Source organism: Polypterus senegalus, chromosome 7, assembly GCF_016835505.1.
Source record: "Polypterus senegalus isolate Bchr_013 chromosome 7, ASM1683550v1, whole genome shotgun sequence".
In the NCBI taxonomy this organism is placed as follows: domain Eukaryota; kingdom Metazoa; phylum Chordata; class Cladistia; order Polypteriformes; family Polypteridae; genus Polypterus; species Polypterus senegalus.
In genome coordinates, this window is record NC_053160.1 from 126371181 (window position 1) to 126390080 (window position 18900).

An 18900-nucleotide genomic window follows, 5' to 3' on the forward strand; every position below is an offset into this window, starting at 1 on the left:
GGACGTAGTAATCAATTAGCTAAAGTACTCACAAAAAACATATATATCAGTAACAGTAACTATGTCAATATACTGTTAATGTATATTAATATAGTTGCTATCTGGCATTGGTATTATACAAACACATGACAAAACACCTTAGGATCCTAGCTGGCAAACCCACAGGCAGACACGTGGTTATGTGGGCGTCCTCTTGGCCAGGTCCAGCCGCTCAAGTTCTCAGCAATGAGGATTCTGAATGTCAGATTGTCCTCAGGGAATTGCGCCACGTGGCCATAAGTGCCATAACTGATGCTTCCTCACAGTGAAGGTAACGTGCCTCATTCGGGACTCCATGAGCAATTTCTCATTTGACACAAAGTAAAAGAAGTGTTACTCAAGCATTCTCCAAAGAGACACAGTACTGAAGGAGTCCAGTCTTCATTTCAGGTCAATGGAAAGCATCCATGTCTCGCAACCATATAGCAAAACAGGAAGCACCAGGACTCTGAAGACGTGGACCTTCGACCTCTTACAAAGATACCAAAAGCACTATAAAACCCTTTCCAGCTATTCTTATGACTCTAACCTTAATTCAGAAACTATTACAATGACTTTGCCTTTAAGACTCTGGTGCAACTTTTGATACAAATAGCCACAGAATTCTGTTGGAAAGCCTGGATAACGTAGCTGGACTTTTAAACACTTTGTAACAGTTGTCACACGTGCCTAGTGTCATTGTCTAGCTGTACTTTTTCATCATTGCAGTAAAGCACAGTATCTATATTGGCATTAGAATCCTATTGTTCAACTACAAAGGAGCACCTGACTCGGAAGGCCAATAAAAACTAATAGGAGAGGGTCTGACCATACCTATAAATGCGAAGATGCAGTAACAAAGGAGAGAGGAGAAGAGAGGCAAGGAACAGCAGCAGACAGAAAGTTGTGAATATTACGGAGAAAGCTATGCTGCCTACAGAAGGAAGCTGGTGAACCCGGTGTGTTTATTCATGGAAGGCAAGATGACTTAGCAACAGAGGATCCTTTTACTGTTTTTTGGAGAACATGGGAGAGGGCCTGACATAATTGTCTAAGGAGGAGGTGTGAGATAGATATTTCACAGTACTGAGGTATGGCTTGGCATGACCCTCTCAATAACAGACATTTAAAAACAAAAAAAAAACAGAATTTCTACTGATGGACATTCAAAAGACGTTATTTCTCACTCTTAGTTAATCCTTTATAATTGTTATGAGTATATTCATGTTTTATATTTCATGTTTTATTAGTGGAGTATTTTGTATTGTAATCCATCAATGTGGGGGTTGTATTGCAAAATGTGATTTATGTTAATGGATGATTTATTAGTTTGTAATAACAATTTTATGTCACTCTTACATTCTGCTTCTGTTGGTGTGTCCTGTACTTGTTGTGCAAATAGTAGGGAAGTAATTCACATGCCACATCATTTATTTACTAATTTTTTTCTTTTTGCTACTGCTATAGGTAGTGAAACACAAGACATTTTAACCTTATGTTTTATACAGAATGAAAGAAAAATGTTTAAGACATAACAGACAGTTAATGGTGACTACCATATATGCTCACATATAAGTCAGGTCTTGAAACCCGAAAAATCAGTCATAAAATCAGACCCCAACTTATACGCCCGTTCAAAAATGTGACACTTAATTTTTTTTTTTTTTTACATCTTTGTGCCTCCTCCAATCTCGCATCAGTTTCTCAATGCATCAAATTTTGGTGCAGCAGTGCAGCTACCAATTTCTTTCGATACTTAAACAATTTTTAATTCAAAACCAGCTTCATATTTTCTTCTGATCAAATGCTCCATCACAGATAAATGATGCTTTTAGAGAAAAGGTGTATGAGGGTGTGAGATACAAAAAACACAAATCAGTGCAAACGTTGTTTTTGAATAGTTTGGGTATTACTGTGTGGTCACGTAGGCACAATAGAGAGAGAAAGGTTAGAAGCACTCACTGATACAGCGCATTGCCGACCCACATAGAAAAAAAAAAAAGGCAGTGTGCTCCATGGTTAATCCCTAAGGAGGGCGTTACAATATCATGATCCCTTGTACCAATAATGTGTATTTTCCGCATTCGACTTATACGACCGACATTATAAAATACCAGAAATTATACTGTAAAATCAAGACCCGACTTATCCGTGAGTATATACGGTAGTTCTATCCAACAAAAAAAAATTTAAAAACATTCCACGGAAAAAAAAAAAAACGTAATTGTTTCGTAATTTTGCATTAAATAATCCACATGCCAGTTATCTGTGATAAAAATGTGCAAAATGTGTGCATTTTTTATTTAGTAATATTAACAACAAAACTGTATTTAATATCAACAGGGCATATGTCATTCCCGCAATACAATGCTTTTTGATTGAAGATTTGGTTCATGACCAATGGATAGAGAGACAAAGGTGGATGTTCAATTGAAACTTTTTTTTGGAGTATTACTTTAATAGTTTACTTTCCACGTATCAAATCATTTTCAATATATTCTGTAGGACAAAGTGGACATTGGCAATTTTGATTGTTTTTTAGTGGTATATAAGGCATGTTAACATAGCAGTTATGCCCACACTTTTCTGGCTTGTGAGCTACTTTTCAAATGACCAGGTCAAAATGATCTACCTACATTAAAAATGCTACATATACATATACATATATATATATACATACACTGAGTATACTTTATACATAAAATATATGTTGTCGTACCTTGCATAACTGAATAACGTTTATGGCACAATAACATTTATGGTCACTACAGTATTTGGATTTAATAATCTTCATGTGGGAAAAGGCTGACTCGCATAAATAAGTAGAGCCGAATAATGCAGTCAAGAAGGTAGCTCTTGGAAGGACTTTTTATGCTTAATGATTGAGTGACTCACCCGGAACGATGCTTCGGTGTGTCTGCCTTTGCTTTCGAATTCAGCCGAGTGAAACATGACGGCTGTCCGATTAACTGCAATTTTAGTTCCCCCTCCTTTCTCTTTCTCAGATCGCTTTTCGGAAGGAAGTCAGTTTCGTAGTTTTATGAACAGTTCAAAAGTGCCTTTCCACATTTTCCTTCTTTGGAATAGCAATGATAGATTGACAGATCAGACAAATGCAATTTGATTGTGACATTGTGAGAAAAAAAATCCTCTTCCAATTCCACATCCAGCCCATACCCTCCCCAAACAATTTTTTTTTAATCCCTTCTTTAGTCGATATAAATTGGAAGGCTAAATAGATTCCAGCCGGAGTTTTGCAGTAGTTCGCGCGTTTGATTGTAGGTGCGGGATGACCAGTGTGTTAGAAGTAAAGAGATCTCAGACTGGCCACCCTGTATGTCAATCAAGTGACAAATGCCACAGGGAGGATATATGATAGACTAACGTTTAAAAATTTTTTTTTGAATGCAACGCAATCTACCTGCACTACCTTTGCGATCTACTGGTTGATCGTGATCGACGTCTTGGGCACCCCTGAGATAGCAGATTTAACTAGGATGCAGAAATTTAGCTGCACACCTCCTTCCTTGCATTCCAGAGTAAATGGCTGAACTGCAGCTTGACCAGTATCAGACCTGTACTTCTGTTATCAAAGGCATAAATCTGAGATGATCTAACACCTTTGCAGAGGCTCTTTTAGACAAAAAAGTGTCCAAATGGACATTGATCTTAAGTTTGTAGCTGAAAACTGAACTTGGGCTGGATGTGTTGGACAAAAAACTGGAAGTGACTTTGATCTAATTACCCGAGGTTGCACCTTCTTTCAAAAACTATCTGCACTCATCACTTCTTACTCTCTGAAACTTAAAGGCTGTCAAACTGTCTTTGGGGAGCATTAAGGCAGACAGTCCACTATTTTTGGGTTAGCTGAAAGCCGATAAGTTGCTCTCTCTTTGAGGAAGTTTAAAGCTAACAATCTATAATATCTGTAAGCTAAAATAAGCTGTCTACTATCTGTGGAGCAAAGAGCTCACAAACTTTCTTTGGCTTGGAAGAGGCTCTTCATAGAGCCTTGGAGCTGGGTGTCCTGAACTCTAAGATGCAAAATGCCAAGCCAGGCTCGGTGCCAATACCTGAGCCCTGTCTGAGAACACTAAAAAAGAAAATGCAGATGAGACAACAATTAGCTTAACAGCAAGTTGAGAAATGCAGGATCACAGCACACCACAAACAAAGGACCACATAGCAAACATAAAGAGTGCACTCCAACACAAAAAAGTCCTCCACTTGAACATGGTGGAACAACAGAAACAACTCCACAAAACATTGAATACCATCCTTAAAGACGGAATCTTAAAACTGTTTATCTTTGCAAGAAAAAATTAAACTCCAAATACTGTAGCTTTCAAAAGGCCATAGTTTTCTGTTTTATATGTTTATCCATCTTGTCTGTCTTGTGTCCTGTCTACTATGTCAACATATAGTATATACAGTTATCATGCTTGTATAATCCTTGTATTTATCAAAAAATTGTATTATTCTGTTTCTTAAAATGAATGTGCTTCAATTCCTTAATAATAAGTTTAACGGCCAGAGACCCTCCCCCCTACAAAGAATGGAAAGGAAAACCTTACCAAATTATTTAAATAGTTACCAGCATTGCCGAAGGCAAAATTTATAATTAACTAATTGAGTGATCTATTCATCTTTTTCCTATAGTACAACCTCACTCTTAGTTGGTAATAGGTTAGCTTTAGTTGGTTAGTGTAACATAGTGGCTATAAAGTTTCACTGCTGTTACTAATTGTTCTCTCTGTATATTGTGACTTGGGGGTCTGAAATAAAGAGCCAGTCATTAAGACAGTCTTTAGCAGATAAAATAGCTACGCACTGCAGGGGTGAAAAATGCAAGCTCACACTACACTTACAGTTGAATGTTCCAGTTAAAAATATTGAATCCCTCCGTGCCAGCCTAATAAGCTAATAAGCTATTTTATAAATTAAATGTTATTCATCACACTCTGTAATAATTAAAAATCTTCATACATGCATACAGTTTTTGTCTATTCACCACAAAATCTTTGTACAATATATATTGCTAATAACAGACAACAGCTTCAACTTAGCTGTCTTAGTAACAAAAGTACATAAAGAATTGCATGTTCAACTACTGAAGACGATTTTAGTTCAAGTTAACCCTTTTTTACAAGACAAAACTTTCAGCGCCTGTTGTGATGTGACTATGCCGTATATCACTTTTACCCAAATATTTTATACAGTAATTTCCCTAATGCTATTTGCCTATAAATTATCCAAGGATAATATAATCCTGGGCATTGTTTGACATTCAGCTATTAAAATCATTTAATTCATATTTAAAAATGAATAAGCTAATATATGGGTAGGCTACACACCAGGGTTGCTACTCATGCTAAGCTGCTCTCTGACTAGGCTTTAAAGTAGATCTTAAGTCCCTTCCCTGTTAAGCTTAGCACCAATTTGAACATGCTCTTTTGGATAGATAAAAGACGTATAAATTCATATATTCTGGAGTTTATAACATGATCAGTGATGTGCATGATCTTAACATACCAAGAAAAAATGTAAGTGCTGGAAGAAGTTGTATCTTTATATATAATTCACTAAGGGCACCCAAGACAATGAGCGCAAGCAAGACAGAACCCCGTCCGCCAAACAAATGAATTAAACTGGGAAGAACCCCAAGCACAATGAAGAGAAAACTTCAATATTAAATAATAATAATAATAAACCTGGACTAGATTACTATGATAAGGGTGCTGTGCAACATGACATATTATTGTCTCTCTAGCATGACAAAATATTTAGTCATCAACAAAAAGAGTTACATAACTTTATTATATTAAACATATTACACAGAGAAATATTTTTTATTTATGAACCAGTGTAGGTATAAATCTTCCAGGTACTTGTCAATTTTTATTACATCTTTCTAATACTTTGCCACACAGGAAAACAGTCGAGTGTAGTAGGAAAGGGCCTGCGGTCAGTAAATATCACACAGGAATTAACTAAACTCACTTTCTCCATATCATTTTGGGTGACTGTCTGCACATTATTTTTGTGGCACAAGTGCTCATCTAGCATTTCTAAAGGCTACACAAAAGAGAAATACTGTAAATTGACTTCTCTTGGTTGAGACTGCTTCTTCACAAATTTTGGGAGATACAGGGATAATAGGAGATGTTACCTCAGGCAGGGTCATAATGAGGGACAGGAAAAGGACAGAACAAAAAAGGATAACAATAAGCAGTAAAAAAATACACAAGGGTGAATGAAATGAGAAGTCAGGGGCAGAAGAAAATCAAAACTGATATAAAACCTAACACTAGGCCTATTGGGTGATACACTAACCGATCTATAAAATTTTCTTTGAAGGAATCTTTCTACCAAGGAATGACATGCTACATTATAGAGCCTTTGTATTGAAAGTAAAACATCTGCATATGTGCCACTCACAATCAAATGTCATGAATTGTGTGCTGCATTAAAAAAAGATGGTAACAGCCAAAATAAAAATTAAACATGGTTCTTACAAATAGGTAAGTGTTATAAAACTGTGTTGAATAACCAAACATTTTCATTTTAGGAACCAATTTCCAAATCAGATTAGAACTGCTATCCACAACAGAGATAAGAAGTGAGGGTATGTCTTTATATGACATATTCTTACTTGATTTGTCACCAATAAGAGTTATAATTATAGACCAGACCAAAATGCATACAACACAGCTAGTGGGATGAAAATTAGACCATAGTTGCCTCCTAACACTTACTCTATGATTATTAAGAAATTCTCATTTACTGCATTCAAATGCCGCAAACATGTCACTCACTCTCTGATAACTACTGCCTGCCTGACCACAGACATGAATAATACAGCAAATCTAATCAATGCATATCATTCTTACTGCAGATGCACAGAACAAATGCAGCCCCAGGGACTGCCTTAATAAACTACATAAAAGCATGATTGTGCTACTAACTAGAACATTTAGTTGCTATGTTTGTATTGCACACCATGGTATAATATGTTTTATCATTTTATTATAAATAAGAGATCTTAAACCATGAGTAAAAAAGTGGCACATTGACTGAAATGTAAATTAAAGGGACAAAGTATTAAAAAGCTGGGTTTGAAGTGGAGTCCTCAAAATATGGGACATCTTTTGGCTTACCATAAGGTGTGCAGGAGTTGTGACCAGTTTGGGTATGAAAGAACTACTGAAGGACAACAATCCCATAATGCCGTTAACTACTAAAGGTATGAGACCTTATGTTTGTTTTACAAAATCAGTGGGTAGAAAGTTACTGCTGAACTTTAGAACATTTGATGACCGAAAATGAGAATGGAAATATAAATCTTATTACTGTGGATGGCAAACACCTTGTATACACAGTACATCATTTTTGGATACTTGTTCCAGAACATTATTTTGTGTTGTTGTTGCATTAGTTTTTCCTTACTATATTTGTAATCATTTTATGGTGTATTGTAAGTGAAATTGTCTCTCTATTATAAAAAAAATGTTGGAAGGAGACGAGACGTCATTTTCTCTGAGAGACACTTTCACTTCCCGTGAGATGAGACTTTGTGCCAAGAGATTTAACTACTCCTGGGGCCAAAAATAAAATAAAAAAACAAAGAGTAGATGACAAAGTAGAATTTTGTAAAGAATCCAAAAACGCTGGTGTGGTACACATGCTGAGCAGGTTAGAGATAATAAAAGTATAAAAATTCGAAACTCTCAAAAAATGATAGTAAAGATCACATTAGCACAAACAAACAGAAATTATTAGTCAGTGAAATAATGGAACAGCGAAAAGAGATTGAATATATTGTTAGGATTTAATTTTAAGTCGGATTTAATTTTTCCTGCCATCAGGGAAAAGTAGTGTTTCTTCCCAATGAATAGGCCTACCCATGAGAATTAAAAGTTTTGTTGTTTGGTGAAATTGAAATCCACATACGTGTGCAGCACAGACGCGAAGTTGCTGGCACATAGTACAGGCGGGGGGGGGTTTTGGCGAGTGAAGCGAGCAGGGGGCTAAGCCCCCTAGTGTTTAATAAGAATAAATAGAAATATTCTTTTCCTTTTTGAGTGAGATTAACTACACCTGTATATTAAGCAATTTTGTACACCAGTGAAAACAAAGATCATTTTCTTCTTTATTGAAATGCCTGTGAAGTAGCCTTTCAAACCATCACTTTAAAAAATAACAATAACAAAACATTAGAACTTGACATAAAGCAACAATCTAAAAAGGAAGCTGTACACTGCAAATGCTTCAACACATAATGGCAACCACACCATCACACTATAGCATGTGTATGGATAGCCTGTGGCATAACAAAACAAGGTTTATGGCAATAAATGAAATCATAAATACACATTAACCATAAGTACCAAAAACTAATGACAAAGAAATGGATGAAGTAAAACAAAAAAAAAAAATAGCAAGAAACAGTACAAAATACACTCAAAAGAAAATGAATGCAAAAGGACAATTAATCTAGAGGTCTGTTAAGAAAGACCATGATTTTGACATTAAGGAGGCCAATAGTAAAGAGGGGCATGCTTGGGAGGTACTATGAACTTGGTTTGTTTCTTGAATATTATGTTTGGATTTTGGATATACTCTTTAATGAAAATGTCTTGGGTGCATACTTAAGTGCTTTTAAAGTGGATTAATCAAGGACGTTGTATTTAAATTGGCCTAGACCGTGTATTTATATATTACCCTATGACACAATTACAATTCTATCACACAATTAGCTGGTGATAATACAACTTTGATGTTTTGTTATACTAAGATGCTACCACCATGGAGCTCAATAAATTTCCAAAAACAAAGTTTAAGCTGTCTAAATACTATGAAAATTCACTTTATAAAAAGGATTTTCCAAGGCTGAATTAGTTTCACAAAGCAGTGGAAGACTTTTGTTTGAATATTTTAAACCCAGACCAAAAAAGGGATCTTTGAGGTTAGTGTAGATTTCTTTTGTGAAGTTCAGCAAGTTATCTTTTGTTTTACCTTCCAATACAACATATGAAAATGTGTACAACTTGTAGGGGATTATAAGTGGAAGAATACATTTTGCTGAATTTAATTAATTTGGATGATAAAAGTTTGCCCATTTTCGTTTTGATTTCAGTTTAACTACTAACAATTATTTGACTAAACCAGAAACAAAATTATTATTTAAAGTTCTAACAGAATTACATAATTTGAAATTTTCCCAAATCAGACTATGGTCATTTGTTTATTTAATACATTTTTAGCAAACAAACAAAAAAAAAATTACACAACCAAAACTTTGATTATCATTGAATTGTTGGCATCACTCTCCCTTTCAGCAATACAGAGTTGAAATATAGCAACCAAAAAAAAAATCTACAGTTATTTTTATAAATTATTTTTAAAAATAAAGAATGATTTTCTGTGAATAAGCAAAACAAATGTAAGCATTGTTTTCATGCCATAGTGTGCAAATGAGTCTGAGTAAGAATAAAGACTGTACCTGATTGGGTATTCTGAGAGGTGGCCGAGGGCCTCCCGGGTATCGAGGCGACATGAACGGCTGTGAAAAATAAATGAAGAGAAACTCAATTAAGAACAGCATGATTAGCTCTAAAGGCAATCCAGATAAAGTGTCTGTGACCTGTAAGTAAAATGTCAAGGCATCTGCACAAGAACTGAATTAAACTGATGCATAAATGTAACATTTAACTTGTTGTCACCAGAACTCGGGAATCTGAAAAAGAAAAGAAAATCAGCTTTTTTGGGTGGGGTCATCATACTAAATTGACCACCAACAGCAACATAATGTCATGTACGTACTGTATATAAGTAACCCTTTCTTAAATGTAAATAAAGCATAATGTAGACAGCCTCTTTTAAAACCTCTAATAATCCAGTAGAGTGACCCCATATTTACCTAACCCCACAGATGATTGTTATCACTGCAAATTATTCTCGTGGCTTTTTCTGTCTCTCATTTGTTAAAGCCAAAAATATACCACGTAACGGTTCTTTAACCACATTTGAGAAATTTTAAACTAAATGTGGTTTATATATAAGATTGAATTAATTTATTTAAGTTATTTATTATTATGATTATTAATTAAATGAAGATTATGATCATATGAAAGTGCAAAAAGAAAGTGATCCAGCTGCTATTCTAGATGTGTTACTTACATTCATTGGCACCTATGCTTGCTCATTTGCTATTGGCACCTATGCTTGCAAAACCATTAAGCAATAATGGTGGGGCAGCTGAGAGTGAAGAAAAAATAATGAGCTTTCGTAACTACCTGACATTATCTAAATATATATTTTCTCAGTAAGTAAACTATAAAGGGTACCGTATTGCTAAATTTTGAAGTAAACAATCAAATTAAAATGCAAGAAACAGACAAGTACTGAGACAGTTGCTAGGATAACAAAAAACATTAACTGCATAAAGGCAGAGCTTCAGAAACACTGAAAGACCAGTTTTGAGTAATCAACATCACTGTTATTACCAGTTTTCATATATGTTGAACTAGCAATGGTAAAAAGAAAAAATCTAGGTTAAATAATTAATTAGTAATATTACTATTGTACTGAAAATTGTTGCTTATTTCAGCTCTCATGTGGAACACAATCATTTAAACTTCAGACTTGACCAAGGAAGATTCTAGGCATAATGATAACGACATTGATCCCTACACCTTTGATAAGGCAGTTTCTGTGTACTTTTCTGTTATTTGGACACAAGTCCATTTTGCTTTTACCAATACATAAATATGTGTAACTTGTAATTAAGTAAAAAGAAACCATTAAATAATGTTGAATTATACTCAATGTGTCAATTTGTTTTCAGAATTCAATTTGTATTAATGATGCTATCTTTTGATGTATACTAAATGGAAGTTCAAAACCATATAAAACTGTCCCAAAAATCAAGACACAAACAAATAATTAAATTATATTTTTTCAAGGGATAACTAAACAAATGAAACTGGAATTAAGTTTACAATTTACAAACTACTAGACTTAATCAAACAACAATAACAAACACACCATCGGATGATAGTTCAAAAGAAGCCTAAACAATGTATACATAGAAAAGAACTAGATGGAAAAGAAAAATAATGAGTGGAATTATTAAGAATGGAATAGTTGAAAAGCTAAGTAGAAGATCGTTACCACAATGTCATAACAATCTATACAACAAAACTAAAGTGCAAGGCAAAAAGTCATGGATCACAGCATCAAAAGAAGAACAAAGCAACTGTTCAGAAATATCCCAATCTGAAGGCAACCAGAAATCTACCAATTTAAAGTTGAAATTTTTAAATCAGTGACTGTTTATATAACTCAACTACATGCCCTGCTGAGACTGTAGAATGTGTGAAAGTGCACTGCTAGTTTTTATGAGCTAGAGGGTCACTTGGCCTGTTACGATTTGCATTGAAATGTATTTAGTAAATTAAGATGAGTAATCACACGAGAGAGAGAGAGAAGCTATAGGACGAGGCTTTGCTGCTCTTCTTATTTTGAGATTTCCAATACCACTGTCTGAACACTGCATTCAGAAGAAGCTATGCAGGTTGGGTGTAATAGTATCAAATGCCAAGGATGAGGAAGAATTAGTCTCTGCTCTTTACTAAAGAGAAAAATGTTATAATTTCTGTTGCATTACAACTGTATAAATATTATCACAACTTAGTACTTTTCAAATTATTAAAAAAAACAGGACAGATATATGCTGCTGCATAATTTGACACTGAAGTTGAACAACGGACATTTTGTTATTTTATTTATACCATGGGTACCTTATTTTCCATTGTAAGTGAGACCATGTTCATATTGCAACTTATTTCATTGTTAAGACCAAGCAACTATTGACCCCTTGCAGATCAACATTTTGTTGCAACTAATAATGTCTCTGAAGGCCTCAGTCAGGCTCAGGCTAGAAAACTGCCAAAACATTGTTCACTTTGTTTACTCTTTAATCAGTTGTGTCAAGGGAGTGCCTGCATATTCTGGAAATAGAAGGGACTATAATGAGTCACACACTTAGTACAGGTGAAATTAAAGAAGAGGGATTGTCAGGTACTGATAATTATGTCACCTTCATTACATTTACTCAGCTTAAGTCACACTTACTATGTAGACCAAATAGTTACCATTATAGCACTAAGGCAAATTTTAAAACCTGTGCCCCTCTCACATTCAACTTCAAAGTCATTTCATAGTCCTGGACCTGTTTTGCTCCTAAGTCTTTACTTTGTTTGTGAATAATGATTTTCATGGTTTTTGTTTTTTTTTTTATTTCTGTTAGTGGTCTCCCACAGACTCCAGTTTAACTCCATGCCAGTCTTCCCCCAGAGTTGTCCACTTTCTGTATCAGATCCACAAAATAAAGAATCACCTTACAGATGGCTATGGCTGTTTAAGCATTCACAAAATTACATACTGCTTAAGGTTTATCTGCCAGAAAAACATGAGTGTTGATATGTCAAAGACCTTCAGAGAACTGGACAGCTCTCTGTGGTTTTACATGCTGGATGTACAATTAAGCCTAAACTGGAAAAAAAGTTACCACAAAATTCACATGGAAGAAAATAAATTTTTAGGTGAAAAGCACATTGAACAAATGAGACATGGAAATATTTTATACATTAATATTGTAGTTGCATAGGTTTTGAATCATTTTAACTGAAGTGTGAAGTTATTTAGGTTTGCTTTTCATTTTCAGAATTCACTTTTCTAATGTTTTGGGGAATTCTATTCCCTCATAAATTTTACTTTATTCAGAGGCTAATACTGTATGTAGGCAGGGCCTTTCTCATTGTTGCTGTTTCAGTTCTACCTATAAAGTAAAAAATGACAGGAATAGTGTAAGTCTTTGTTTTACTTTTGTCCAATAAAGGACTAGTCTGTTTTGTGTCTTTTCTTTAATCAGGATTATTTTCAGTTTGGAGTAAAAATGAACATTTTCTGCACAGAGGGCAGATTTTTTTTTGTTAGAACAGAGAAAAATGGGTATATGAATTTAACATTTTTTTCTTTCCCTGAAGATTTTCTTTTGTCATACAATTTTATAATCACTGTATGTGGGTAACATTAAATTAGTAGAGATCAAGGCTCCTCAAATCCCAGCTCTGCATCATCACTGAGAAATTGCACTTTGTCTCATCGTTCCCAGTTGCTAGGATATTGAACTGTGATGGCATAATTAGAACAGATCTTTAGTGTACAGGCAGGAGCAAAAAAACACAGCAAAGCAACTTCTTAAAGCAATATACATCATTTTATGCATTTGCATAGTGATTCAGTCCAATTCAGAGTTACAAGGGGCTGGCATCTATTTGGGCAATATTCGGAACATGGCTGGTGCTAGGGACAATCACACACTGACAGACAATATGCTTATTCATACAAGTATAATTTAGAGTCCCCAAATAGCCAACCAAACATAGTCGACTTGTGGGAGTAAATAAAGAATTACAATCACACAGGGAAAACATGCAAACTCTATACGGACATTAACCTAGCATTCTTAAAATAGGTCACCAAAAATTCAGGGTGAGGGAAAATGTAGGGCTCATCTGAATAACTAGGTTAACAGTTTTTTGCTTTTTTTATACATATATATTTTGTACATAAGCACTGTGAGTTTTATAATGGTTGATGTGGGACACTTGTAAAGAGAGTGTTGAACTCCTACTACAACATCAACACAATAAATACAAAAAAAAACAGACCCATGAAAAGTTGTGCATGCCCATGCTAAAACAAGACTACTTTATTTTGGTTAGTTTGCATTGCTTAATGAAGTGAAACTATCCAGTTATTGTGGTTCTGAAGGTGGGAACACTATGGCACAAACTCATATTCACATCAAACGTGAGTTATCTAGATTGGAACTGCAAATTCACTTTGGAGCTGGAACTGCACTGGACTAATAGGAAGCTGTTTTCCTTCTCATTCAACAGAAGCATTGGACAATTTTTACTTTTCAAAACTTTTTAAAATATTTTAAATAAAACAAGGATCTATTTATTATTTAACAAGCAAACTTCACAAGAGTGTACACTGCTAAATAACCTGACTCTGAAGCTCCTCTGTGGAAATTTTGCCATTATATCCATTTAAACCTATGGGAATGTGTGCATTATGGAAAATACTGTGTTACAGTTAAATGTTTATTCATGCAAGATACACAATAAGTCAAAATGTATCTACAATAATATATTATACGATGTAGTAAGAGTTGCACATGCATCTGGGAGATTTGTTTGTCTAAGTCGCTGTGAAAAAAGTTCAAAGTGGTCTGGTTAAATACAGTCATATGAAAATGTTTGGAAACCCCTTTCAACCTGCATAATAATTTACTCTACTTTCAACAAAAACGATAACAGTGCTATGTCTTTCATTTCCTAGGAACATCTGAGTCCTGGGGTGTTTTCCAAACAAAGATTTTTTAGTGAAGCAGTATTTAGTTGTATGAAATTAAATCAAATGTGAAAAACTGGCTGTGCAAAAATTTGGGTACTCTTGTAATTTTGCTCATTTGAATGCACTGCTCAACACTGATTACTTGCAACACCAAATTGGTTGGATTAGCTTGTTAAGCCTTGATAAAAGGTATTTAAGATGGCCAATTACAAGTCTGAGCAAGAGTGACAGCATGGGATCCACAAAGCAACTCTAAAAAGATCTGAAAACAAAGATTGTTCAGTATCATAGTTTAGGGGAAGGCTACAAAAAGCTATCTCAGAGGTTTAAACTATCAGTTTCAATGAGGAAATGGAAGGCCACAGGCACAGTTGCTGTTAAACCCAGGTCTGGAAGGCCAAGTCAAATACAGGAGCAGCATATGAGCAGGATTGTGAGAATAGTTACAGACAACCCACAGATCACCTCAAAGACCTGCAAGAACATCTTGCTGCAGATAGTGTATCTGTACATCGTTCTACAATTCAGTGCAATTTGCAAAATAACTATCTGTATGGCAGGGTGATGAGAAAGAAGCCCTTTCTGCACTCACGCCACAAACAGAGTCGCTTGTTGTATGCAAATGCTCATTTAAACCAGCCAGATTAATTTTGGAACAAAGTGCTTTGGACTGATGAGACAAAAATTTAGTTATTTGGTCATAACAAAAAGAGCTTTGCATGGTGGAAGAAGAACACCACATTTCAAGAAAAACACCTGCTACCTACTGTCAAATTTGGTGGAGGTTCCATCATGCTTTGGGGCTGTGTGGCCAGTTCAGGGACTGGGGCCCTTGTTAAAGCCGAGGGTCGGATGAATTCAACCCAATATCAATAAATTCTTCAGGATAATGTTCAAGCATCAGTCACAAAGTTCAAGTTATGCAGGGGTTGGATATTTCAACAAGACAATGACCCAAATCACAGTTCGAAATCTACAAAGGCATTCATGCAGAGGGAGAAGAACATTGTTCTGGAATGGCCGTCACAGTCCCTTAACTTGAATATCATCAAAAATCTATGAGATGATTTGAAACAGGCTGTCCATGCTCGGCAGCCACCAAATTTAACTGAACTGAAGAGATTTTGTATGGAAGAATGGTCAAAAATACCTCCCCCCAGAATCCAGACACTCATAAAAAGCTATAGGAGGTGTCTAGAGGCTGTTATATTTGCAAAAGGAGGCTCAACTAAGTATTGATGTAATATCTCTTTTAGGGTGCCCAAATTTATGCACCTGTCTAATTTTGTTATGATGCATATTGCATATTTTCTGTTAATCCAATAAACTTAATGTCACTGCTGAAATACTACTGTTTCCATAAGGCATGTCATATATTGAAAGGAAGTTACTACTTTGAAAGCTCAGCCAATGATAAACAAAAATCAAAAGAATTAGGAGGGGTTCCCAAACTTTCTCATATGACTGTATTAGCATGTTTTACTATTGTTACTATGGTTGCTTCCATTTCCACATATACAAAAAAACAGCACTGGGCTGTTTCTGTTTTTTGTGAGCTGAGACTGCATCAATAGTGCAGATCCATAATTGATTTCCAATGCAAAATGGAATAGATTGAAAATAACAAGAATGCTCACAAGTGTAACTGATGAAAAACAACTAGATTTTCCATCCTCGTCCACTAATGTTGACAATAGTGAATGTGCATGTGACATTGTTCTGGAAAATAATTAAGCATGTGGCAATTTCATTAAATGTGTTACTGACCTAGAAAACTGTTGAAAACTGATGCTTAAGTAAGGTCTTGTTTCCTTTCTTATACATATACACTTATTGATTCACCCATGAATTTCTTTTAAAATGTTTTATTAACAAATACTTTGTACTCTAATAAGAAAAGGTAAGGGAAAATAAACAACTAAATTTGGATCAAAAATGAGCATTAGTATTAATGTAAATTTGAAAGAATGAGCTGATACAGGTTTATGCAATCCTCTGGGATTCCAACGGCTGTATCACATAGTAAAAAATCAACAACAAAATCAAAAGGACAAACAGTAAATTTAATAACTTTTAAAGAAGGTATTTAAAAACAACTTGTTCTTTGCATAGTATTACACTGCACCACATACAGTATATACCATGCAGTACTTCCACAATGAAAAAGTCCACCCCACTTCTTGACCCTGGAATATTAAATCCTCTTTGCAGAAAAACTGCAATTATTTAATATCTAAAAATATTTATAATACAAAAATAACTGAAATAATAATAGAAAAAGATGTACCTTCAAATTAAAAACTAGAACCCCACTGTGATTTAAGCAAATAGAATGATATCATTTTCTATTCAAAGTAGAAATTACAGATTTGTTAAAAAAAACAACCTGAAGTCATAGAAAAAAGTTGCCAGATTACATTACCAACACAGATGTAAAATATATATAAATAGGGAAAGAAACAAATAAAAAATATTAATGCGCTATGTACAAAAATCCAAAAAAAAAAAAAAAAAATGTAGTGTCAAAGCCCCAAAAGGCCATATAAAAATACTGCATAGGGGACAAAACACAAACTCCTTATTAACAAACTAGCAATCATTTACCGCGCTCTTCCATCCTGTGATTGTGCTTTTATAAATTATTGTCTCTGTATTAGTAATATGATTTTTCACATTATTATGTAATGCTGTCTTATTTTAAATAGAGGCACTCTTTCATTACTGTGGCATCATTTATGTTACCAATTAAGCACATGGTCAGGCACCTGTCCAGGAGTCATTATAGTCATGACGCTATTGTGTGGAAATTATTAAAGAACGCAGTATGCATTCTTGGGAATCCACATTTTTGGATAAAATTTAGATCATGATTATAGCACGGTCAGCAAATTCAGCTTTACTGGAATCTTTACACCTTTAATTACCTTTCATTTTTAAATATCTTGATTTTGAAGACTCATTCAGGTTTTAATGACATATTTCCAAGTCTTTCTGGCCTTCTGACACTTTTTTTTCCTTTGAATTTAAAATCTCCATCTTTGTGGTTTATTGTGGTGTGGTCTATTACCATTCATCTTTCCTGTCAAGCTATCTTACCAATAGGGAAAAACAAACATGCCAGCTTAAAATAAACCAACTCCTGAAGAGAAAACGACTACAACTGCAAAACACAAAAAGAAGAAACAGATTTGAGTAAAAAAGCGGAAGCTATTAGAAAAGATCTTCACAAGAGAAATATGTAAATTTAGAAAAAGCTCTTTTGGCCCCTGATCATTTGTCCCTGCCAAGTTTATGTGTGATAATTAGTCATTAAATACAGAAACCAACACTATAGTTTGCAGCACTGCATCACAAAGAGTCTTTGGCGTACAACCAATTTAGAGTTTCCTATCATATGAACTTGAGCATCTCTGGGATGTATAATAAAACAGGAGTACCTAGAGAAACTCCAAGTGGATATGTGAAGAATGTGCAAATTCTGTACAGACAGTGGTCAAGCAAGCATTTCAACCTAGAATTCTAAGATGAAGAGGTGACTCCCAGAACTTATGAGGACCACCTATAAGGACAACCAGGTCAGGCAATTTCTGATTTCCAACCTAATACCTGATTATAAACTAATTCAAAAGTACTATGAGATTTGGCTCTGCATTTTATCATGAATATTTAATGTTACCGGATATATGTCATAAGCATTCATTTCTATGTATGCACCTGCACTTATAACCACAATATAATTTGTGCTCTTCAAGAATTAAACAGGTTGTGAGTAATTGTTGCACTTTTCCATTCAATATTTATTTCAATGTGTTTTTCTGTGTACAGAAAACAGCTGTCTCATTTACATAATTTGAGTATTGTACAGCTGTTACAATATAAAGTACAATTTATACAGCAATTGTTTGGAACTGTAGCTACAAATGGCTTATTCTTTAATTATTTATTTTACTGGTACAAGTTGCATCCTGTTCTTATTTCTATTTTAATGTATAGCCACATAATGTTTTTTCTCTACTTATGAAACTCTGCTTAATTATTTCTGTTAAAGTGAGACTCTTTGTTATCATGGCATCTAAAGTGGCATGGATGGAAAACAAGTTTCCAAAACATAATTGTTTTAAAGAAGATTTTTGATACTATGATGTTGAAATGAATTCTTCCAGGCTATGGTACAATATTAAACTTCGGCTTTTCTTAAAATCCCTTAAGCTTTTCAGCATTATACCACTATTTGTAATACTTCTGTTTCACTGCCTTCCTCTACTAATGTAAACCTTTATAGCACACAATCCATACAGACAACTCTGCCATATGCAGGATTCAGACAAAGGATAATACAGTTATGGCACAGCAGTGTTATCCATTGTGCAGTATGTTGTTAGTGCACATAAATAACAGATGGGTGGCACCTTGGTACAGCTACTGACCTCCTAAAAAATTCAGGTTTGCAGA

General features: G+C 34.6%; 1 protein-coding gene across 9 annotated transcripts in view; it reads right to left on the reverse strand.

Annotated features, from left to right (window-relative positions):
- ssbp2 (single-stranded DNA binding protein 2) overlaps nt 1–18900 on the reverse strand; it is a 695743-nt gene that overhangs the window by 129513 nt on the left and 547330 nt on the right. For all 9 annotated transcript variants that reach the window (XM_039759281.1, XM_039759275.1, XM_039759279.1 and 6 more), the window contains one exon: nt 9521–9580. In XM_039759281.1, coding sequence (XP_039615215.1) covers nt 9521–9580 — 60 coding nt within the window. The remainder of the gene's footprint in view (nt 1–9520; nt 9581–18900) is intronic.